Consider the following 23,484-nt stretch of genomic DNA (forward strand, 5'->3'; position numbering starts at 1 on the left):
AGCTCCATAACTACTGGTTTCTTGTGTGCATCGTCAAGCCCAACATCCTCGATCAAGTTCTGGCACCAAGTAGCAATCGGTTGCCTATCTCTCCAATGTAAATCATAGCACACTTCGAGTGTGGGGATTGAGATAATTATGCAGATCAGCAGATGACATCGACTCGCAACCGTGCATGCATTTGAGGTGATTGAGATACCTGCACCCCCGGGCTGCATTGAGATAATATATGCAGGTGCATGAAATTAATCTAGACATTCTTATCACTTTGTTAGTTAGATGGTACTATTATTTCATTCCTAAGCTGTTTTAGAGTATTCCCGGTAGATACTTTATCTCATCTTTTATCCTGAAAATAGAGTAGGTGAGGAAAGAAATGTTGCTCCAGCAGATACTTTATTTAATACTTCAAAAAACGAACATCATGTCATCATCTATATTGGAAGAAGAAAATCTAAATATGGATGTTTTTTCTCTTCCATCCATTTCTCAATATACAATCACAAGACTATAGAGCAATAGCAACATAAGGAAAGATGATTGCAAAATATATAATAAAATATATATGAATGATGTAATATGGATATTCTGTGGAGTGATAACTGATATGAATAGAGAATCTATTTTGAATATCATCCAAATAACAATAGATGATCAAATTTGGATGAACTATTAAGAATACTCTTATAAGTCTTATTATGACTGAAATCCGATTATGATGTTTTTTGTCTTAGTTATTCAAGGATGTTTTGTTGTTTTGTAGATCATAAATGAAAAGTATGGCATCGTAAAGGATTTTGCAGACATTGATCTGATTTCTTTGGCAGGATGACAGAAACAACTCATTGATCGCTACGATGAAATTTACTCTTGAAATCTGCACATCATATGTTCATGCATATTCTTCAATTCATTGATGAGCTAAATTCATACTCTGTTTATGTGAGGGGACTACCTACCTGGCGCCCAATATATGACACAAAATCGGGCGCCCTCCTCCCTTCTTCTTTTCTCTGTTTCTGGCTACTTCACATATGCATCGCTGTTTTTTCTCTGTTGCTTGCATGCAAGGCAGTACCTCTATCACTATTCCCCTGTACTAACCGCTTTATAATCAACCTTCAAACATTTTTTTCACTTAAATTGTTCATCTAATTCGGGATCTGGTTATACCATTGCATTTGTTATAGCAAATCTGTATAAGAATAGGTTACACAATTATATTTAAATAAAAAGAACAAATACGATTATAATAAGCAGCAAGTTGTTACCGTTGAAACATCTCAAAGACTTGGTGAAACATCTAAAGAGCACCAAGTGCAATATTTCCAAATGAACTAGTGAAACATTAAAAAGTACATATTAAGATATCCAAATAAATCCAATATACCGTACTGTCAAATAGCAACAGCTTCTCCACTTAATTAAGTTAGTTAATACTGGTGATGTAATCATACTTCAGAGTAGTAATCACTATCTGCATGCTCAATTAGAGGCAAGGTGAAATCCCTCACACATGGTGACTCTCACCGGCATCCCTCTCCTCCAGGAGCAACGACGGGGAATCAATTTGAAGCCCAAACAATTCATCAACGTGGGGAAGACGAAGGACCGGCGGTGCGGGCTACAGGTTTATCAAGGCAAAGGCCAATCCTCGCCGTAATCACTAATCAGCGACGAAAGCGAACTCGTCTGGTAGACATTCGTCTCTTTTATACTTCATAAATATATAGTGCCGTAACATGACGGATTTGAAGAATAACAATATAAAGAATCCAAAATATTGAGAAGATGAAAGATCATCAGTTAAACATGGACATGGACTATCTTAAAGGTTGCAATCAAATCTTGAAAACGACGAGCATTCTCTTTCATCATAATACACGGTCTGAATACTGTTGGAAACAAGCAAATGACTGGGCGGCTTCACAACAGACTATCAGAGGCAGTAAACTCTAAGCAGCCACTGTCTTGTTAACACAACATGACAGCCATAGCAAACAATGACTGGGCTGGTAATACCATTCAGGAAGTTCATACAGAGACTGTCTTAGGGCTCATAAAATAGCACGCGATGGCTATGTTCTCACAACCGTGCAATGACAGCTTCGACCTCTGCAGGGGTGTAGAGGTGGTAGTTGGGAGAAACCTTTGCGATATCCACGTTGTTTGGAGTTACCTGTTCAGAATAAGATAGATGTTCTGAATGAGATAGAGGTCAGACAATCTAAGGAGCTTCTCATTTTGGGTTTGAAATGAGATTATGTAATATGAATCGGCTTGAGGTACCATACCTTTTCTTCCATAACCTGCTTCAAGATAGAGAGGGCTATGGTCTCAGCCTCCTGGAAGGTCAATTCCTGCATCAAGATAGCATTCTCAATCTTTTCATACACAAAACATAAAGCTCTACACAAACAACTGGAAGGAAGCCTGTTAAATAATGGATTCTACATGGATAATGAAACTAAGGTTTCTGAGAAGTATTTCAGCTGTCATAAAAGCTACTGTAATTGGCTTTGATGCCATATGTTGAATAGGTCTGTAAGACTGCAACTTTAAATTTGGATCCAGCCTTGTTAAATAGTTCTATTACTAGGCTCATAAAAAAACATATTCCATCAAAGATTCTATTGGGAAAATTTTCATGTTGATTTGGTACTCAAACCAGAGTGGTTTGCACTTATTATGATTTCTTATTGTTCTTCAGAAATCTCTGATTAGCTTAACGGATAGTACCTTATTATACTGCTCCTGTAACGAGCTATCAGCTCCTTCAGAACCTGATCCAATTGCCTTGGCATTGCATTGCCAAAAGGTTCCAGATGGGTCAGTGTAGTACCTGCAACATATAAACATTCACGGATTGATAGAAGCAAGTCAGGCTAGCTAGCTCTGTGAATCAATCATGACAAAAATAAAATTACTAGTATCAGTATAGAAAATACTAGTGCCATGATGGCAGCTATATGACAAGTTATAGCTAACAAACAAGCTCAGATATTATGAAAAGAAATACAAGTACTAGCACAAAGATTCAGGAAGCCTGGGATGCAACTGATCTTCCCACGAAGAAACTAGATACAAAAGTATGGATGCAATGTAGAGCCTCACGTGAGTAAAATTTTGGACAACAAACTCTACCTTGATATGCCAAGTTTTTAAGTGTCAAGTCTGCTTTAGTATAAACAAATACCAAGTTGACTTATCAACTTACAGGATCTAAAAAACGGATTGATGCTTGGAAGCGAAAAAAGTATCTAGCTATTCTAGAAACCTCTATAGTTAAATGATGATTGTTATCACCTCAACTTAATTTATGAGAAAGGGAATAAAAACAGATGAATAACATAGCTATTCTGACCTTTTCATATATAACTATTTTCTTGATAAATACTTGATAATAATAATAATAAAGGCTACAGTTCACGGATCTTGGACAGCATAGCACAACAGCAGAGGCACCCTGATATCATAAATGGCTTAATGCATGGAAATTCACTCAGTAAAAAGGTATAAATACTCACAAGCTGGGTCCATTCTCATCATGACCAGCAATTAGGAGAGAGACTCCGAATGGTCGTGACTGCACAAAACAAACAAGCATATCAGAATCAATACAGTTTTGGTAAGCTCGCCATATAGAAATTAGGACAAAAGTAAATAAAATAGTGCAAAGTAAATTGCACCATCCCAGTGTGGTTACGTAGATTTGCTTTTACAAATGGAGGTTTTTGGCAGTTTATCCTTAGAAACTCAAAATGAATTCATATGTCAACTAAGCCTCATTGCAATAATTGTCACAAAAATAAAGTAGCAAACAAAATGCAGCAAGAATTGATTTATTTACAACTTGTTGATTAATAAATTTCAGTATTGATAGTTATCTCTGCTAGAATTGGCCATCAAAGTATCAACTAAAACATCTAAAACTACTAGATGTTTGGTTTCCTCCTCGCACAACGCAGTGAACATACTGGTGAGAAGGATGAAGGATGAAGGATGAAGGCAACCATAGAATGGTGTGCAGTGAACAAATATATGGTGTTGATTCCATTTAACAAAATGCAACAAAGTGAAAAAATGATTCTCTGCTAGCTAATCTTTACCCTCATGACCTCAATCTTCTGCAGATTTGCAAGATTTGTTTTCATGCAAATGGGACTTACCATTGACTCTTCATCACCTTCACCGAAGCGCAAAGCTAAGTCACAGATAGCTTGTGTAGTAGATTCTACCGTCATTGGCTCCCCATACGAGAACCTATGATTCTGATTGTGAACACAGCACATGAGATTACGTACAAGGATTACTGGAGGTAAAACATGTATAAAATTGCATATGAACGTACCTGAGTCTCAACACGAGCATGCTCAACCAGTGTTCTAGCATCAGCAATAAGGCCACTCATAGCACAGCCTATGTGTTCATCAATTTCCATGATTTTCTCCACACTGCTTGGTTCCTGTATAACCATAGGAAAGATAACTTGAGTTATATAACAAACAACTAAACAGTGCTTGCACCATCCTTAAGGGTGAAATGGGAGCCTAACATTATATCAAGTTCAGTCAGAATCACATTTAGCTTTCATACCTACACAGAGGTATCAGGTAGCTTCCTAATTAACATAACACATGAATGGGCTGTAATCCTATAATACAGTGTCAAGAGCTTCTAGACAACATCTTTATCTTTATAACAAAAAAAAGCAACACAGTTTGCAAAGAGCAAGATTCAATGAATCGTCATATTTCCACAACCCATAAAGGTTAAGAAACACAAAAAAAAAATACTGACCATTTGTTGCAAGAAAAGAAATGGTCACACATTAATGGAAAATGACTCCAATATGATACTTCCAGAGTTGAGTTGCAACATCTTCCTATTTTAGCTGTTCTAATAAAAATAACTATGAATCATTTGGTTCCAGACTTTGACATGCAAAATGTTTGGATCAGCATGAGTGTTTGACTGAATGCCTTTGTGTTGTTAATACTTGCATATATAAGTAAAGGAGCCCTATGAAAGCATAAAGTTCAATAAAGTATTGATTGTATCAGGATTACTCTAAACAACATTTGCTACGTCCTTTTGTTTGCTGGCGGTTTCCAAAGAGAGTTGTTGCTGTGAGAAATGAAAACCGCAATATTATGAAGAGCAACACCAGAAATATCCCTGATGGACCCAAGTAACGGATTTATCTTGCCTCGATAGCAATAAAAATTGAGAATTCCAACACCAACCAGAGAAATTCAGTAAACAATTGCTTCCAATTAATTTGTCAAAGTGCAGTCTGTGGTCATAGGGGCTATTAACCATTACACCAGCCTCAAAGTAGGTTAGGATGCAAATACCAGTAGTGGTGAGGTCACACGTTTCTCCACAGCCAGGACAACACCATCCTTGGTCTTCAACCCAATCGCAGTTGATCCCAACTACAGTACACATAGCAGCAGGATCAGCATCATAAACATTACTTACATGCAGCAACACACACATGAAACTTACTTTTTAAAGACAGCACACAACATCTCAACTAGAGTTAGCTCTATATACAGGCTAAAAACCTCTTGACAAAAGCCATCCAAAATTTATAGATCTACATAGCAATCCAGCCCATCCTAAACAAAACCCAACGCCCCACCTGAGATTTGCGCCGAAATCACCCTCCAAACCCGCAAATCTAACACCTCCTCGCAACGATACCCCTAATCTCATATAATCTAACATCTGAGCTTCTCCCCAGTCCGGATTTGCCTCCCTAAGATACAGGAAACAAGAGGGGCAGAAGAGAAATCTCACCTTGATGGCCTCAATGGCGTACTCGACCTGGAACAGCCGCCCCTCCGGTGAGAAGGTGTTCACCCCGCGGTCGTACTCCGTCCTGCACCCAACCCAACGCACACCAAAATCAGCAACAACATCCCAACAAAAAAAAAAAAAAAACAGATCGAATCGAGTTCCGGCAACACAAAATCGAAGCCTTCCCGGGGGGAGAGGGGGGAGACGATCCGGTTACCTCGTGAGGAACATCGTGGCGGTGGCGGTGGCGGTGGCGGTGGCGGTGGCGGTGGCGGACGCGGGATCGAGGCGGGCGGGGGGGAGCTAGGGTTTCCTCCGGATCGCGGCTCAAGCCAGTCTCGAGGAGCTCGAAGGCGAAGGCGTTTTTTCACTCCTGCGACTGGCGTTCTTCTTGCGGACCAAGCCGAGACGAGACGAGGTGTGGCGGCTCGCTGACATGTGGGACCCACTTGGCAGTGGCGGCCGCCCCCGAGGTTCTGGGCTTCCGGGCCCTCCACATCGCGCGCAGCGGCCCAACACTTTGCATGTGGGCTTCACGGAGGCCCAACTAGGCCCGACGGGTAGGCCCGTGAAGGCCTACATAAGATGAGCCCTCCCCGATTCCGCGTTGGCGCCTTCGATTCCCCATTCGAACACAACGCGGAAGAGAGAGAGAGAGAGGGGTGACAACGCGGAAGAGAGAGAGAGAGAGAGGGGTGGGGCCATGTCGACGTCGGCGGCGGCGCAGCAGAAGATGGCGGCGGCGGAGCAGCAGCAGGAGGAGGGGGAGCACGGGCCGTTCCCCATCGAGCAGCTGCAGGTACTGCCTCGTCGTCTTTCCCCCTCCCCGCGGCCGTAACCCTAGCTGAGTTCTTGCGCGGTTCTTGATTGGGGATTCCCGATCCGCGTGGTGGGTTCTTCGCTGTTTGGTCTGCGGGTTAGGTTCTCGCGGTGTCGTGGGAGATTCTTGGTTCAAGAACCCCTAAGGTTCTTGCGGTGTTCCCTTCCCCGTGGTTCCTTGCGCTTCCTGCGATGGCTTCAAAGACGCGCCTTTCTTGGGATAACCGCTAGGTTTTATATGTGAATTGGGGTTGGTTTTTTTACTTGTTTTTGTTACGCGTTTTGAGCGAATCAGGTGCTTCCCGCAGGTTCTTGCTGGTGAAACTAACCCTATGTTCTTGGTTCTCTCTTCTCCCAGATGTGTCAAGAACGAGCATTTCTTGGAATTTCCTATGTGTTTGCGACTCAAAAAAGGGGTTATTTTCCCAGTTTTGTATCGAAGCTGGCTATTTAGTTTTTTTTCTTCTTGTACAGAAAGCAAATCTTGGTTAGAGGCATCTAGGTTCATGATTCGTTCTTCCCCAAAATGGATTAGGGCCAAGATTTTCTCAAAGTTGTGTAGTTTATCATGTCGAGTTCGTGATTCGTTTAAGCCCAAAGAGAAGATTCTTCGTTAGGTTTTTGTGTGTGTTGGGGTTTTTCTTTTGGAATTTGTTTGTGAATCAATCTGCTGGTAGCTTGATAGCAGCTTGTATTAATTTATCGATTGCTGAAAGAATATAATTCCTTGATGAATAACATGTGAATGTGAAATGATGAAGTTATTGTCTGATCATAGTATTGTTAATATGGAAAAGTAGTTGCAAATGAATGCAATCCCCATCCTTAACGTGAGTGATATAATTTCTTTGCAACACTGACGGCCTGCTGTACAAACAATGTTTCATGTATGTCTCTTCACCAATGATGCCTAATAGAACTAACCATGGCAATTAAGATTGTGTTCGCAAGAATAAGAAGTGACTTTTGAGATGTTGCTAGTGACAATCTTTGTGTCTGTTTCTTTGCAACAAATGTCAGAGTTCATTGCTCTGTTATCATTAACTCTTGTGTGTAATTTGTGGTCAAGGCATCTGGAATAGCTGCCCTGGATGTGAAGAAGCTCAAAGATGCTGGTCTGCACACAGTGGAGTCTGTATCTTATACTCCAAGGAAAGATCTTTTGCAAATCAAAGGAATTAGTGAAGCCAAAGTTGACAAGATAATTGAAGCGGGCAAGTTTGTGACGCTATACTTATATGGACTTGTATTACACACTGAATTTCCTAACTGTTGAAAAAATTTACAGCATCAAAGCTAGTCCCGTTGGGATTTACAAGTGCCAGCCAACTTCATGCACAAAGGCTGGAGATTATCCAAGTGACAACTGGATCTAGAGAGCTTGATAAGATTTTGGAGGGTATGGGACTGGTAACTTTAATTGTTTTCTTTAATTTCTTCAGAAATGTACTATATGTGATCACTGAGCAATTGCATTATGACCAAACAGGTGGAATAGAAACCGGGTCTATCACAGAGATTTATGGTGAATTCCGCTCAGGGAAGACTCAGCTGTGCCACACGCTATGTGTCACATGTCAGGTGGGAGCTTATTTATCCAATTCTTATTGCACATTGCATCTGAATCATGTTGTTGAGCTCAACTATTATTTTTAATGACTGATTGCAGCTTCCATTGGATCAAGGTGGTGGTGAAGGGAAGGCTCTGTACATTGATGCAGAGGGAACATTCAGACCACAAAGGCTCCTCCAGATAGCTGACAGGTGATTCATTATTCATGATTACTGTGCTCTAACATAAATTTGATTGCTTGACAAGTGAAAACTGGATTCTAGGTTTGGATTGAACGGTGCTGATGTATTAGAGAATGTGGCTTATGCTAGAGCTTATAACACTGATCATCAATCCAGACTCTTGCTGGAGGCAGCTTCCATGATGATAGAGACTAGGTAAGTTCTAATTTTTGCTTGTTGAGTTGTCTGTACCTTTGTCCTTTGAACTCTATACTATGTTGTGTACACAACTTACACCGGTATGATTTTACTTGATTTAGATACAGGTGGCTAGCAGTAGGGAACTAAGTTAAATATAATACTCCTCGTAAGTCTAAGTGATTACGTAATGCCAGCAAACCTTGGGTAATCATCTTAATCTGTATGACAAACTAAGTTATGCATGAAACTTTCACCAAACACAAGTGAATTTCATTTATTTATTTCTTTGATTTGAGTTTATACTTCATATGCTTGGAATAGGACCCTGTAGTATCTGGCATAATGTACTCAAGCTAAATTTTGTTCTGTGGTGCTAGTTTATTTTTTAAGCTCTGCTTAAATTTAATTATGTTTGCACGGTAATCATGTTAGAATAGCCAGGGCTCATCTCATCGATTTTTCGAGTTGTATCTATTCTTTAGGCAGCTAACATAATCTTGAGTTAGATGTTCCACCATGGTTCTTATTTGAATCTTGACATGTGCAGGTTTGCTCTCATGATTGTAGACAGTGCCACAGCTTTATACAGAACTGATTTCTCAGGTCGAGGGGAGCTATCAGCGAGGCAAATGCATATGGCTAAGTTTCTGAGGAGCCTCCAGAAGTTAGCAGATGAGGTCAGTTCTTCTCTTTTACTGTCTTTCTTGATGTAACCACAGACCATAGTCACATGCTATGCTAGTACTCATGCATGTTTCTCAAATATCCCAAATTTGAATCGATTACCCACTGTAGTTTGGAGTGGCTGTGGTTATCACCAATCAAGTTGTGGCACAAGTGGATGGTTCTGCAATGTTTGCTGGGCCACAGATCAAACCCATCGGTGGAAACATCATGGCTCATGCTTCCACAACAAGGTTCATTACTGAGAAACCCAATTGAATCTCTTAATCCAATGATCTTTCATGTTTCGAGTTGCATTGATATTCTTAACATGCCAATATGTGTATCAGGCTTGCTCTTCGCAAGGGAAGAGGGGAGGAGCGAATCTGTAAAGTAGTAAGCTCTCCATGCTTGGCTGAAGCCGAAGCAAGGTTTCAGGTAGCTTCTGAAGGTGTTGCAGATGTCAAGGATTGAGACAATGTCTGCTCGTTGCTAACTGGCAACAGCTTCTCACATGGGCTTCTGTCCCGCGGCTTGCCATATCACCCCCAAAAGGGTTCAGCTGATATGTTGCTCCTTTTCCGACAACCACTTATTGTCATATAGATAGGAGCATAGGGAGTGCACATTTGTGTGACTGTTGTAGTGTTGTACAAAACGATGTCTGACTTGCAATGCATGTAATGTGACTTTGGCTATTGATTGAATCAATTCAAGTTATTTTCTCTGAGCCGGCATGATTGATCGCAGTTCTAGATTGCATTTTTCAGTTCTTTAGCATCATGATGTCAGTGCATCTCTGCATGCATTATGAATTATGAATTGCGTAAATGAACCTGATGCTCTGGATGATAGAGTTAGTGGCTCCAATAACATCATTATTACCGCTTCACCCTCGTCTTTCCCCTTTTTCTTATGCTTATAAGCTAAAATTTGAATTTTTAACTTTAAATTAAGAGTTGATTTATATATATTAAGTTTATATCTATACTATTTTGTGCATATATAATATTTTTATATATAGATTTTTCATTTAGAGAATTTATATGTATATATATGTGTATGTATGCATGTATGTATGTCTAAAATTTACACGTATAAAGTTTCTGTGCGTGAAGTTTGCATATAAAGTTTATATGCCTAGAGTTTATATATATACACATATATACGTACATATACGTAAACAAATCTACCCCATACGAGCCTAATACCAACATGAATAAGTAGATGGTCCCAACGGCCCATATAAGTATATGGGCCTAATTACAGGCCCGTCTACGTATACGTATATGGGCCTAATTGCATTCTCATCTACGTATACGGGCCTAAACTCGGCCAGTGCACGTTGGTGAGCAAACATTTTGGGCTTTTGGCCCATATGAACGAATCCTACTCTTTATATTCCAACCCTAACGAACCGCATCGCCGAAGGCCAGGTCCCTCGCCGCCGCCGCGGTCCCCGCCGTCGCCGCCGGCGACTTCGTCCCCACACGGCGCGCAGGTGCGATGGACGCTCCGTTACCCGGCGGGAGCGTCGACCAGTCGGAGGACTACTCCCCGGCGGCCACCGTGGTCCGCTTCGACCCGCCGCTCCCTCTCCTCCGTGCGCCCGTCCCGTCGTCTGCCTCCTCCGGGGAGCCCCCCGTCCTCGCCTTCCGCGACGCCGCGAGCTGGCGCGCCGCGTGGGAGGCCGCGGAGGCCAGCCTCCTGTCCCAGTGCGAGGTGAATCCCTTCCCCTTCGTGCTTCGTGCCCGTACTGGGCAAAACGGGTAGATTTTTCCGGTTTCGATAGTACAACTCGTACATTGGGAAATATGAGTTCATAGATAGTCTACAGATGCAGCAATGAACAAAGCAAATAGTTTACTAATGGATTTTGGACATCAGAATATCAGACACTCTTCCACTTTCTGCTGTATGGTTATTTCATTTGGTACATGATAAAGGTTTTTAAGTAGGCCAATCCAACCCTACTGTTATAAGTATCTTCCCTGGGATTGTAATTCACTTTGCAGCTGGCCGAGTTACCTTGCGCTAGTTATGCAAGGCAATAAGTTTAGCAGCTGCAAACATCAAATAGAGCTAACCAGCTCCTGGCTACTGGAGATTAGTAGCTGGGGTTGACAATGCTCCACAACATTGTACATTCCACATGCTGTGTTTTGCTTTTGCACAATAAAATTCTGTAGTGAGACATTTGGTGAACATATATCTGCGTCTATATTACTCTGCTTTTAGACAGACAGGCAGACAGTCAAAAAATTTTAATGTTCCCTAGCAACATGGACACTCAACTGATTTTCCCGTAGTGATCACTCAACTAGTTTTCTGTAACGATCCTGCATGTGCGACCTGGTATATCTGTGTTTAATTTTGAGAGAATCGAGGAAGAATGCTTTTTTTGACTGATAAATGTTGCTCCTTAAGGGTAGACAGCATTCCTGTATGTGCTACTACAACATTCGCTACACAATTCAATCTCCCTTTTTTCCTACAAGCCTCGTTGATTACTTGATTCCGTTGCAAGAAGATGATCCTTGGTTGTATCATATAATGCTGTTGATATGTCAGTTTACTATGTTCTTTTTGCATTTCACTCCTAAAAGACCAACAGGATTGTTACTCTTGCAACTGGCCGAGCTGACTGGCTAAAGCTATGGCAGTCAGCAAGTATGGCAGCTGCATACAGTAAAAAGAGCAAACAACCAGCTCATGGCTGCTTAGCTTTAGTTGTCATGATTGACAATGTTTCACAGTAGATTCTGCAAGTGCATTTGTAATTTTGTGTTCTTTTTTTCTACTCTTAGCGTTAGATACTGGAAGTAATAATCATCTGAGATGGAGCTAAAAACTTGGCATCTCAAATAGATCCCAACACTGATTTGACATGTCTCAATTCCCTGTAGTGTGTTGTACACTTATACTGTTGCCTAAAGCATCTGAACCATACCTTTCAGCTTGCTCCTATTACAAAGTGCGCAGTTTGTCTTCAAAAGCATTGTCTTGGAACTACTGATTCTTCATGAGATCTGCTTGTTATGAATTAATCCTTTCAGAAGGCCATACTTTAGTGAGGAGGAGTTGTCAAAATATTGTGTCAACATGTTGCTTATTGAGAACAATGCTGTCGATCAAACACTGTTATATCTCATGAACAATTCATAAATGTTAATAAATCATCACAAATCTAAATACACAACTGAAGATTGCAGTATATCCAAGCTTGCCCAGCTAGGAATCCCTTTCTTCTTTGATTTTTATACACAAGAGGGGGTGTACTGTTTTCTCCTTGATTAATCTGAAGAAGACACGAAGGTGTTAGTTTTGTAACTAACATCTTCTCTGTTCCCCTCCACCCACACAACTGCGACTGGTGCTCTCAAATAAAACTGCCTAGAACATTTATCTAAAAGACCATTTAAATCGACACAATATTTGGTTAGAAAGGATATGCCCAGTGTCTACATTATGCATTTCATTTAGTATAGGTACTGATTCCCAACAGGATTTAGCAGGATGGATCAATGTCTTGCATCTATCTTCCCATTTACCCTAGTTGTGTTGTGTGCCTAGTAAATTATATTTCAGCACAGAATGTCAGAATTCACTTTAAAACAAAAATGACAAATGGGTAAAAGATCTTTGCTTCATTATACAGGCTGGTGCACGCGCTGGATGTTCAATTACTGCGTCGCGCAAGTGCAAGCCACCCTGGTGGAAAGGTTTACTTGGAGGAGGACCAACTGACTACCAAGAAAGAGAGAGATGTGAAGAACGTGAGATGGCTTCTTGTCTTGAAACAGCAAGACAGGCTTGTGTTAAGTTTGCCAAGGAAAAATGCATTGAACCCTTCCGAGATGCAAGGATTGCTTCTGAGGGCCTTCTTGAAAATACAAATTTTGCAGTTTGGGGTGTTGGTAGTGACATAACATCATCAACATCCTTGTGTATTGCAAACAGAGAGTACCCCTTCAAGCCTTGTCCTGGTGCAACAAACTACAAAGGTAGTGACTTGCTGGACAGCTTCGTCTGAAGACAACAATGTTAAGGATGATGACTGAACTAGCCCATTGCAGTGGTTCAGACTGGGAATGGTGTATATATCCATTTGGAATTGGGTCCATTGGTGAAAAAATGGAAGTTCTCAGAGCTATGGATGCTGATGATCTCGTGCCTGCGGTTCCTTGTTTCTACAACAGCTTGTCCATCTGCCCACCTGGGGTTATCCACAGTTGTGAAGATTTCAATAAGGAATCTCTAATGAAATGGTGCCACTTTCTAAAACTGTAAATGCCTGCAAAAATTTGTATTATAGTGGCACGCATTGTCCTCAAAATGATTCCATATCTGAAATTGGTTTCTGACACCACAATTTAGTAGCTGAACCAATGGCTTTCTAGTGCAATTATTTATGTAACTAGTTTTGAAGCCTGTGTGACAAGTTTTTGCAGCGAATAAACCATACGCTGCAAAGTTGTCTAAATGCGCACAAAGTGCAGCTCGATCATGTGGTCTCTCCAAACAGCAGCTCATGTTGCTACTGCTATGTGCTGTCATCTCGGATCGTCTGTTTGGTGCAAGCAGTATCTGACCTTGTACACTATGCCGGCTGCTACCTCTTCATGGAAGAAGAGCTCAGATTCTGTGAACATGGACAAGAACAATCTCTCAGGCTCAGCATCTGGACATGATTGAGCAACGGAAAAACGCAAAGCTAAGGTACGCATCGTACGTACGTTCGGTGTAAACATGTGGTGGCAGAGGAAGAGGCTGGCCGGGAGTACTGTGCTGGGAGCGGCTCTTGTGACATGATCTTGTCAGGGAGATGGTGTGGATGCAGAGGACAAGCAGGCCGTTCCAAGCCGGCCTGATCTAGCTGAAGAGACTGCAACAGCATGTACCCATCCATGTAGTAGCGCTCAGTGCCATACTTTCTTCAGACTTCCAGTGCAGCAGCAGAGATAGAGATATTCATGTTCCTCCCATGCATCAATGGCCAGGTACAATACAACTACAAGTTATTTCCCTGGAAAGAAGAACGAACCGAGTGAAATTGTCACAGGAGTCAGGATAATGTAGGAACTAGGAAGTGCACTGCTTTTGCTGAAATTAGATGGTACTCGCTCCGTCCCAACAAATAAAATGTCCAAATTCATCCATAACCATCTTTTTACATCTTTTTACTTATGCTTATGTTTATAAACCAAAATTTAAATTTCCAACCTTAAATTAAAAGTTGGTTTTTGAGTTTTTTTACTAAAGTTTATTTTCCAGTCTTGGCTTTAGATCGCTTATATAATTTATAAATTATTTTTTGTTTATAAATATGTCATTTGGCTTTAATCACTTCCCATTTCTTTTCATTTTTTTACCGTGGGTAGGGTGTAGGAAACTTCTTAAGGGCATGTTTGGTGTAGTTTAAGATCCTAACAGCCAACTTATGAGAAGAATATGTTTTTTAAAACTTCTGACTTCAATTTATTTTTTAAATTTTATAACCTTCGGTTATCAGAATCTTTGTAATAATCTAAATTATTTGGGGAACCGAGAATTCCGAGAGAGAATCTGTAGATGCTAGAAGCTCTACTAAACATACCTCGAGCCTCCTTTACGATCAAAGATTTTCAATCGAACCAAACTAATTCTTCCTACTTTTTGAAAAAAAAAAGGTTACTTATTGAACAGTGAAAAGTTGTTGTATTTTTTGATGAAATTAATTAACTCCTATAAAAAGCAAGCAAAACTCTCATGCACTCCAAAAGAACCCTCAAAGCGCCTCTAGTTTTGAACCAGGGAATCGAGCTTTTAATGGCCACCCTCAGGGGTGGGACTATGGCGTGGACAGCTTGAGTTTAAGTCTCACGCTTGGCTAAAAAATTATTATAAAATCATTATGTTTTAGTTAAAGTTTATCCAAAAAATTATACTCTATTATCGAGCCTCATGCTTGATAAATTACTAGTTCCGTTTCTGCTTCTGGCTGCCTTGTATTCTTTTGTGAGGAGTAGATATCATAAACACAGTTCCTATTACTATTTAGCTAACAAAAAAACCAATGAAATGGTAATCAAATCGACACCCATTTCTGAACTGAAGAATCATGTGTTTCCTGATGAGCAGCAGCAAAGCCCATGCAACGCCCATCCACGATTCTTCACTTGTCACCTGCAGACTGCACGTCGTCGTCGTCGTCTTCTTCTCTCAATTAAATTCTCACAGATCCTTTCTTCCACAGCCTACAGTTTCTACAGAGCCATGCATGAGGCTTGCTGCATGTCATGTAACATCCACCGCCATGGCCGTCGTCCTCCTAGTACCTCCCTTCCCTTCTTGTCACCTCCCACACCACAAAAGCAGCGCCTCTCCCCCTCCTGCAGTGCAGCCGCTGCCTCTCCTCTCTTTCTTCTCCGTCTGCTCTAAATTCTAAGGACTTTATATATCTAGAAGTTAATAAATCTAGATATATTTATAAAAAATATATTTATTCATGGATAAATTTAAGCAATAGTACAGAGTTTTATAAATGGAACAGAGTGGGCATTGTTTAAAATTTGTCAGAATATAGCAACGTCTATACATACCTTCTCGTAACAATTAATCATAACTGACTTATTTAATTTCTTGATCAATTTACTAATCCCAAAGAAAATACTAATCTCGTAAGACCTTGTCTCGTGTATTAGGGCATGTTCAAAGGTAGAGCCCACTATGGACTTTTATCTGATCCACATTAATAACAAGAACATATTTTATAACGGTACGTAAAGAGGTAGAGTCAGATATGATTTCTTCATTAAAGTAGTAAAAAAATATTAGTGATAGACATTGATTTATAGATTTGTTTGCTGAAAGAAATCTGTGAAATATGTAAAACTTTAACGAAGATTAAGGTCCAAAATACTGTTAGCTTAGGAAAAATGGATTTTTTTAAAAAAAACTTCTAAATAAATAATTTTATTAATAAATCTCATAAGTGAATATTTTTACCATACAAACTTTTTTTTCACGTCTTTCCTTATAGTGTGGCATAAAGGGTTGTTACACCAATATGAATAACATGGCAAAGTTGCCACGCCACTGTCATTGACATGATAGAAATAACATGCCAACTACTCGCTCACAGTGGTAATATTGTCTTGCCACGTTAGGGGGTAGTGTGGCCAACGTGCTTAAATAGTACAAATATTTATCTTGAAGATTTTAGTAATAAAATTATTTATTAAAAATTTTGAAAAATAAAGGGAACTGTTCATCATAGCCCATGAAGGCCCAACTATTTGTGAGGGGTAAAACATGTCTTGTTATTTTAGTGTATTACGGTCCATGCATTCTTTTAACTTCTAATTGTGTTCTATATTAATTGCCAATTAATATAATTTTTATATATGATCGTTTGAATGTCTCTATTTTAGTATAGGTCATGCAGAATTTTTATATTTTGCAAATATTATGTCCTAAATGTTCCAAATATAACATGTTACTTATTTCCTATATTTTGTAATTTTATAATATTATTTTGTTTTTTTTCATTTTTTATTCTCGGATTGAATGGCTCATGGTTCTCTACACAAACAATGCGGTTTTCGTGCCAAACCGCGGATATTATGGGATTTGAATTTGCCACAGTTTTCACAGTTTTGTGAAAAACACGCGGTAACCGTCCTACCGTTAGCATTTCGGTGGCTCCGACGGTACGTGCAACCCTGAATCTACGACCAATATAAACGAGACCAAATGTCATTGAATTATTTTATATATGAACCAATCTTAAATATTCACCATCTAATATTACTCATCCACTCAGTTTTTGGGAAAAAAATGTTTATGGTCTATTTGGAATTAAGAAAAATTAAAGGAATTAAAACAGTTCTTGCATTTACGAAAATTTTAAAAGAATGAAACTTTTCTTACATGAAAATCATATAAAGCGTTTCGAACTAGCACTTGTATGGGACGCAAGCTGCAATACTCTTTTCTCGTGTGCTCTCTACTCAAGCACTGTTGCACACACACTTTGAGACACACACATACACACACTCTCTCTGCATTCAGGGGACACAGGGCTCGACGACAAGGCGAGAGAAGCCTACGCATCCTACTGTCTACTACAGCTTCTTCAATGGCGCATGCGAGGTGACCATGGCCATGGCCATGGCAATGGCATCCTAGGTGGCCGTGCCACTGCATAGGCAGCACTGGCCTTGGCTCCTCCAAAACGGACAAGCTCCAAGGCCCCCACAGCTACCCCAGCTAGCTTAGCTAGAGCATGCGATGCGATGCTGCTTGGCTCACTCTCACTCACCCGTGTGTGATCCATGGATCGATTTCCTTCCCGGTCAAAGCAGGGCTCTCCTCCCCAGGTGGACCTGTCCTCCTCCTCCTCCTGTTCGTCGGCAGCCATGGCAGCTGCAGCTGATCGAGGGTTAATGCCAGATTAATGGGCTACTCGGGTTAATTTAATCTGCTTAGTACACTTGATTGCTTTGCGGCGATGTTGTTTTGTGTTCTTTCTTTGGGTGTTTTGGCAGCAACGTCGTCAGAGTAGTTGTAGTTTAGACAAGCAGACAAAGGCAAAGCTATACTAGCAGCAAAGGGCAATGTGTTGGTTAGTGCTTGCTCCAATTATGTGCTCTTGATTTTAGCAGCAGGACTGAACCTAAGCTGGGGTTTGATTCTGTTTTCGTTTTCGTAGGCATGGCATGGCAGGCAAGCACGATTATCAAGGCAACGAGCATGGTGTTATTTCAAATAATAGTTTACGAGTGGTATTCACTGACTCCTGATGGGAAGAACTGTCTGATGCTAATGGGCTAATTAATTAACCTGCTCTGTGTGGGCCGAGATCATGAGAAATTACTGTCCTGATGGGAAGAACTGTCTGAATACTGCTACATGCTGTGCTTTTCAGTGACAATACTTGTGCTGCATGTTGTGCAACCATGGAATTGTGACAGAGCAAGACAAGGAGGCATGGAGCCCAGATTTCGTCTAAAGAAAGCAACACAACATTTGCACGGACACTTGGAGTAGAAAATTTTCACAGCAAATTTATTGATCCCAGGAAGTACGTAGAAAATACTCCAATTCCCACAGGAAATGTTTTTTTTTTTTGGCATAGGGCTTACATGCCAAGTGCATTAGATATTCACTGAACTGAAAATTCAGAATTCTTGGTTCAGCTGTTCAGTTTGTTTTTAATATTGATGGCTCTTATTCTGAATATTGCACAAACCACTCGGAACATATGGCATTCAGCAATCTGGTATATATCACCTTGAAAAATCAAGGCTTTTTGATACATGACACCAACTCCACATTTCCACGTTCACACGTTCCAAACATCCATTACAATCATCAAGAACCTGTTGATCTCCTGAAAAATTGGCATTCTTGGTCCTAGCTAATAGTAGTTGAGGAGGTTGCCACTGATGATGTTGCTGCTGCCATTACAGGGGAAGCATCCACAGGAGGCATTGCTCCCGGTGAGGTGGTGGTGGTTGGCCGTGGCCTTGGCCCGCCGGACTTGCTCGGCGGCGCGCTTCAGCTGCTGCAGGTGCTGCGCCTGCGCCGTCGCTCGCCACTCCTCGGCGCGTCGGTGCACGGTCGTCATCCTCCTCATCAGCTTCTCCTCCAGGTTCGACCTCATCTTCTGAATCTTCACCTGAAAAAAAAAAGAGCAACAGAATTCTGTCAGGTTCAGAAACATATTCAAAAGGAATATGAAACTGGTCTTTGCCATGACATAGGAGAATGCAGCATGGAGGGAAAAAGTTTCAAACTTTGAATTCAATGTGTGCATTGGTAGTAGTATAGTAGTGTTACAGATCATCGTTATATCACTGCAAGCACATGTCTTGATCTTAGATTATGGTAAAAATGTTATCGTGTGGACGTGTGGTGCTCTCGGATCGAAGAACTTCACATGGCTTTTGGATTGATAGTCCAAGTCCGGAACGAAATCTTAAAGAATCATGGTGAACTGGTTAAAAATTGGAGGGGATGGCATAGAAAGCAATGAACAATCATGATTTCCACCATTTCTAAACAAACTCGGATAAGCAAAGCGACATGCGACAAACAAACAAGAATTTGCAGTGGGTTTAGCCGTGCTCGAGGCCGCAAAGGCGAAGAAACATGGAAATGACAGCCTTGATCCCAACCTTCGTTTATAATTTGAGTTTTACTCTCGTCCTTCCTTTTGTATCTCGAGGTACCGGTAGCTCACGGTACCAAATCATTTCTGATCGTTAGATCCAACAGTGCACATCCTACTTAGCTAGATCCAATGGTGAGAAACGATTTGGTACCTCGAGGTACAAAAGGAAGGATGAGAGTAAAACTCTTATAATTTATAATTCTGCTATTTATCGGTGCCCGGAAAATACCAAGTTATTCATCAGTAAGCCTGGATTCAAGCAAATGGTTTCTGAAAAATGGTTTTATGTGCGTTCGAGAAAAAAAATGGTTTTATGTAGAGCCACAGTGACCACCTGACCATTATAAATTCACAAATGACAGTGCAATGTTTGAACTTGGCAAAACTAGATGACATATTTGGCAGCAGCAACAGCCCGCTAACTGATTCTCTGCTGCAGGATTTGATGTACTTAATTCAGGTTGTTCAACTGGCTTCAGATTCTCACTATGTCATCACGGTCAAACCGGTAGGGTCCATGAACTTCAGATTCAATTGTAGCACAGAAGATTGAGACGTCCAATTTCTTTCAGTGAACCCACAGGAGAAAGATCACAGGGCTCAAAATGATCACACATATACCCTAGTGGCACCTTTTGGCTAGTATTGACAACTTCTATCATTTCATCTACAATGATCTAAAAGTGTAATTTTGGACTGGAAGAGAAATAGGAGTATTTATTTCTGTTTCTAATGCAATAATTAAACTTTGCAATATGCACAGGGCTCAGCATGATCACACATCTACCCTAGTGAAGTACTGCACCTTTTGGCTAATATTGTCAACTTTTATCATTGCATCTACAATGTTCTAAAAGTGTAATCTTCGACTGGAAGCAAAATAGCTATTGATTTTTCTGATGCCATAATTGAACTTTGCAATATGCAAAAGAGATGAAAATTTTTAACTTTTACCTCTAGCTTTCTGGACTGTGCTTCAGCCTTGGCACTCTCAAGATTAATCCAAGCTTGAATCTTTGCCTCTTCCCTCTGATACCTAATCAGATAAAACACACGGGAATTTCATACAAATTTGTTCATCTCTAATCTTGGCCATAATTCAAATGTGAGTTTGCACACCTTATGCAGCTCTTGGCCCTGTCATCATCCTCCCACCGGCAATCAGCGGCGCCGCCGCGTTTATCGACGGCGACGCTGGCCTCAAAGTGCCTCAAGCTCTTGGACACCTCCTCTTCCTCCTCCTCCTTGGAGCTCCAGTTGATGAGCATGGCGTCGAACTGCGCGCCGAGCTCCAGCTTGGCGAAGTGGCAGTCGGCCAGGTCGGAGATGTCCTGGCCACCGCTGCTGCCGTTGTACGGCACCAGGGGGCCCGACCGGCTCGCCGGCGTGTTGTGCCTCGCCGGGGAGGTGCTCTTGATCGGCGTGTGGCACCTCGAGGTGGTGGAGCTGCCCAGCGGCGTCATCTCGGTGCCGATGTCACGCCGGTGGTCGAGGTCGTCGGCCGCCGCCGCCCGCACCGCCGTGTTCTTCGTTGGCTCGCAGTAGGAGCTCCGGAACACGAAGCTCTCCTTGGAGGGCTCCACATTGTCAGTGAACTTGTCTGAAATGCAGCAACTCGTAAGAGGAGCAGTTCTTGATGAACAATCCCAACACTGAATTTTTGGCAAATTCAGAACAAACAACTGAAACTTTGAATACGGGACATGACATCTGAAGGAGCTACAGAAATCACATCAAAATACAAAACAAAACAAAAGCTCAAGAAACCAAGAAAGTGCAGAAATTACACACCAAGGAAGTTCAGAAATTGATTTTGACAGTGATCTCACTGAAATTTCATCTGACGGTGAAAATCAAAGGAGCTCAAAGAAGATCAAAAATCGTTTGAAGAAGTTCCAGAATCTCACCTTTGAGGAACACTTCTGCTGCAGGAGACGTGTACAAAGCAAGAGCATTGACGTCTGCATCCACCGACCTCCTCACCGGAGCTTTCTTCTCCTCCTGGCCGCCGTTCTGCAGCTTGGAAGCCTTGCCAAGGTGATGGCCATGGTGGTCGGACGACGCCTGCCTCAGCCACTTCTCCGCATCCTCCCACTTGGAAGGCACCGACCTTCTCGCAGAGATGAGCTGCGGATGTGCAGGGCTCGACGAGTTGAGGAACAGCAATGGCCTCCCCGGAGTCGCTGGCACCTGCTGCTGCTGCTCAGCTCTCCTCCTCTGAGCTGAGGCTGAGGAGGAAGAGGAGGAGGAAGCCGTGGAGCTCTCGTGGTGGTACCCATGGCCCCCGCGGCCATTGCCGGCGCCATTGCTGCTGTTGCTCCTGGCCAAGGTAGCCATGGGAAAGGAGGACCTCACGAACTCTGAGGTCTCCTTGAGGTTGAGGCTGCAGAGTGGGTCACTGAATGTGGGCCCAAATGGGTTGCTGCCTCCTCCTCCTCCAGCATCAATTCCTACTCCTTGGAATGAGTTCTGAAATCAATGGATCAAAAAATGGATTGAGATGTGAGAACAGCAAAAGATGAATTCTTCAATCAAGAAACAAGTTTGTTCTTGCGTTGCACTGTCTACTTGAATCAAGAAATCAAGTAGCAGAAACCAGAAGGAAGAAGAAGTGTGTGTTGCTTTACTCTTCTTGTTGATGTCAAGGTTGCAGAGTGCTGCAGGTAGTGGGAGGAAGAAGACTTGGGCTCCATGGGAGACTGAGCTTATGTGTTTGGTTATCTTGGTATGTTTTATGTGATGAACTCCACAATGAGGCACTGAGCTTGAACTGAAGACTGTCACTGTCTGAGCATGAGCTATGAAGTGCACAGGCCAAGATTTTGCTTGCACCACCTGTCCACCTTATGTCTATGGCTCTATGCCTATGATTAGGAGGGGTCCCTGGTCTGAATCTTACTTAATGACAGTCATTACAACACTTTGTTACACTAAATATACAGCAAGTAGGTCCTTCTCTAGGATCATTTTAAAAGGGAGAACTTGATGTTACCTTTGTAAAAGCCCTACAAACAGGAACTATGATGGTAAATGGAGTACTGGTTACTCAAAACTGGAAATGTTCAAGACTAACCTCTGCACCCCTATTTCACCCCATCTTTTCGCTTATGCTTATGTTTATAAGCTAAAATTAAATTTTTAACCTTAAATTTAGAGTAGTTCATTGTTTTTTTTCAGTCCGTGACCCTGACACTCTGGGCTCTGCACTTATGTAGGTAGTGAAACTTTCTTATCTTCTTGACAAAGGAGTCATTGGTACCTTTCTGTATCATTGTACACACAAAAAAACCCCCACAAATGTCTTCCAATCAAGGATGAAGGTGTATCAAGATGAATTTCAGAATTGCACAGTTACTCCAAAATCAATAAAACATGATAAACAAGTTAAACCCACTGTTGTTCATTTAATAATTACAGTCCTTGAATGTTCTATGTAGTAGTGTTGGAATTAGCTACCTAATGTAGCATTAAAATTATTGCTTCTTTTCACACTCCATAACACACTTTGAACTTAACTCTAATGACCTATCTAAGCAGAGATATGCAGTAGTCCAGGCTTTTGTCAGAAAGAAGGCCAGAAAAAAAAAAAACTCTGCTCTATAAAGAAAGAGTAGGTTTGTATCTTCACTACTTCCTCTGCAACAGCTGCTGGTCTGCTGGTATAAGCTTTTGATCAGCCAACCATTGACTGTTGGTCATACTCATGCCTTGGACCAATACATCTTGAATTACTGAGGAAGCTTCTGTTTTTACCATTTGGTGTGAGATTACAGCGGCATCATCCGCAGACCATGGAGATAAATAGCCTGTTCTGATTAGCTTCTGCATGTCACAATTTTGTTTCTTGTTTTTAGCCTTTCTGAATCACGCCCTCTGGTCTCCTTTGGATCTCTGCCTGCATTATTAACCCATGCTGACATATATTCTACTGTTGCTTGGTAGGAGTGTAGGACCATCCCTATTTCTCTATCTTGCATCATTCATCATTTCTCTGTGCAGTCCTATTTTATGAGGTGTTTGTAAAAGAAGATTGTATCTTTGACCATACTACTCCAGAATCGATCTCTGCGATACATCTGAAATCTGTTATCTGTAATAAACTTATT

The 23,484-nt window shown here is 41.4% G+C and overlaps 4 protein-coding genes across 4 annotated transcripts; 2 read left to right on the forward strand and 2 right to left on the reverse strand.

Moving 5' to 3' along the window:
* Positions 1–1,819: 1,819 nt before the first annotated feature.
* LOC102701489 (proteasome subunit alpha type-5) lies at positions 1,820–6,144 on the reverse strand. Its single transcript, XM_006662986.3, has 9 exons — positions 6,023–6,144; positions 5,806–5,887; positions 5,358–5,438; positions 4,352–4,465; positions 4,170–4,271; positions 3,528–3,586; positions 2,740–2,842; positions 2,295–2,360; positions 1,820–2,179 (listed from the first exon to the last, which is right to left on the reverse strand). The coding sequence occupies exons 1-9, from the start codon at positions 6,034–6,036 to the stop codon at positions 2,087–2,089; spliced, it is 714 nt and encodes a 237-aa protein (XP_006663049.1). The 5' UTR covers positions 6,037–6,144; the 3' UTR covers positions 1,820–2,086.
* A 359-nt stretch (positions 6,145–6,503) lies between these two features.
* LOC102701213 (DNA repair protein RAD51 homolog A) lies at positions 6,504–9,953 on the forward strand. The gene is made up of 9 exons (XM_006662985.2): positions 6,504–6,604; positions 7,694–7,838; positions 7,913–8,023; positions 8,114–8,205; positions 8,294–8,388; positions 8,461–8,574; positions 9,107–9,236; positions 9,355–9,476; positions 9,573–9,953. Exons 1-9 carry the CDS (start codon positions 6,509–6,511, stop codon positions 9,694–9,696), a joined length of 1,029 nt encoding a protein of 342 aa, XP_006663048.1. The 5' UTR covers positions 6,504–6,508; the 3' UTR covers positions 9,697–9,953.
* A 701-nt stretch (positions 9,954–10,654) lies between these two features.
* LOC102701767 lies at positions 10,655–14,437 on the forward strand. Its single transcript, XM_015842046.1, has 2 exons — positions 10,655–10,944; positions 12,881–14,437. The coding sequence occupies exons 1-2, from the start codon at positions 10,729–10,731 to the stop codon at positions 13,253–13,255; spliced, it is 591 nt and encodes a 196-aa protein (XP_015697532.1). The 5' UTR covers positions 10,655–10,728; the 3' UTR covers positions 13,256–14,437.
* Positions 14,438–18,462: 4,025 nt separating this feature from the next.
* LOC102702050 lies at positions 18,463–22,227 on the reverse strand. The gene is made up of 5 exons (XM_006662987.3): positions 22,006–22,227; positions 21,286–21,847; positions 20,498–20,978; positions 20,333–20,414; positions 18,463–18,883 (listed from the first exon to the last, which is right to left on the reverse strand). The coding sequence occupies exons 1-5, from the start codon at positions 22,069–22,071 to the stop codon at positions 18,623–18,625; spliced, it is 1,452 nt and encodes a 483-aa protein (XP_006663050.1). The 5' UTR covers positions 22,072–22,227; the 3' UTR covers positions 18,463–18,622.
* Positions 22,228–23,484: the final 1,257 nt, after the last annotated feature.

Source organism: Oryza brachyantha, chromosome 11, assembly GCF_000231095.2.
Source record: "Oryza brachyantha chromosome 11, ObraRS2, whole genome shotgun sequence".
In the NCBI taxonomy this organism is placed as follows: Eukaryota; Viridiplantae; Streptophyta; class Magnoliopsida; order Poales; family Poaceae; genus Oryza; species Oryza brachyantha.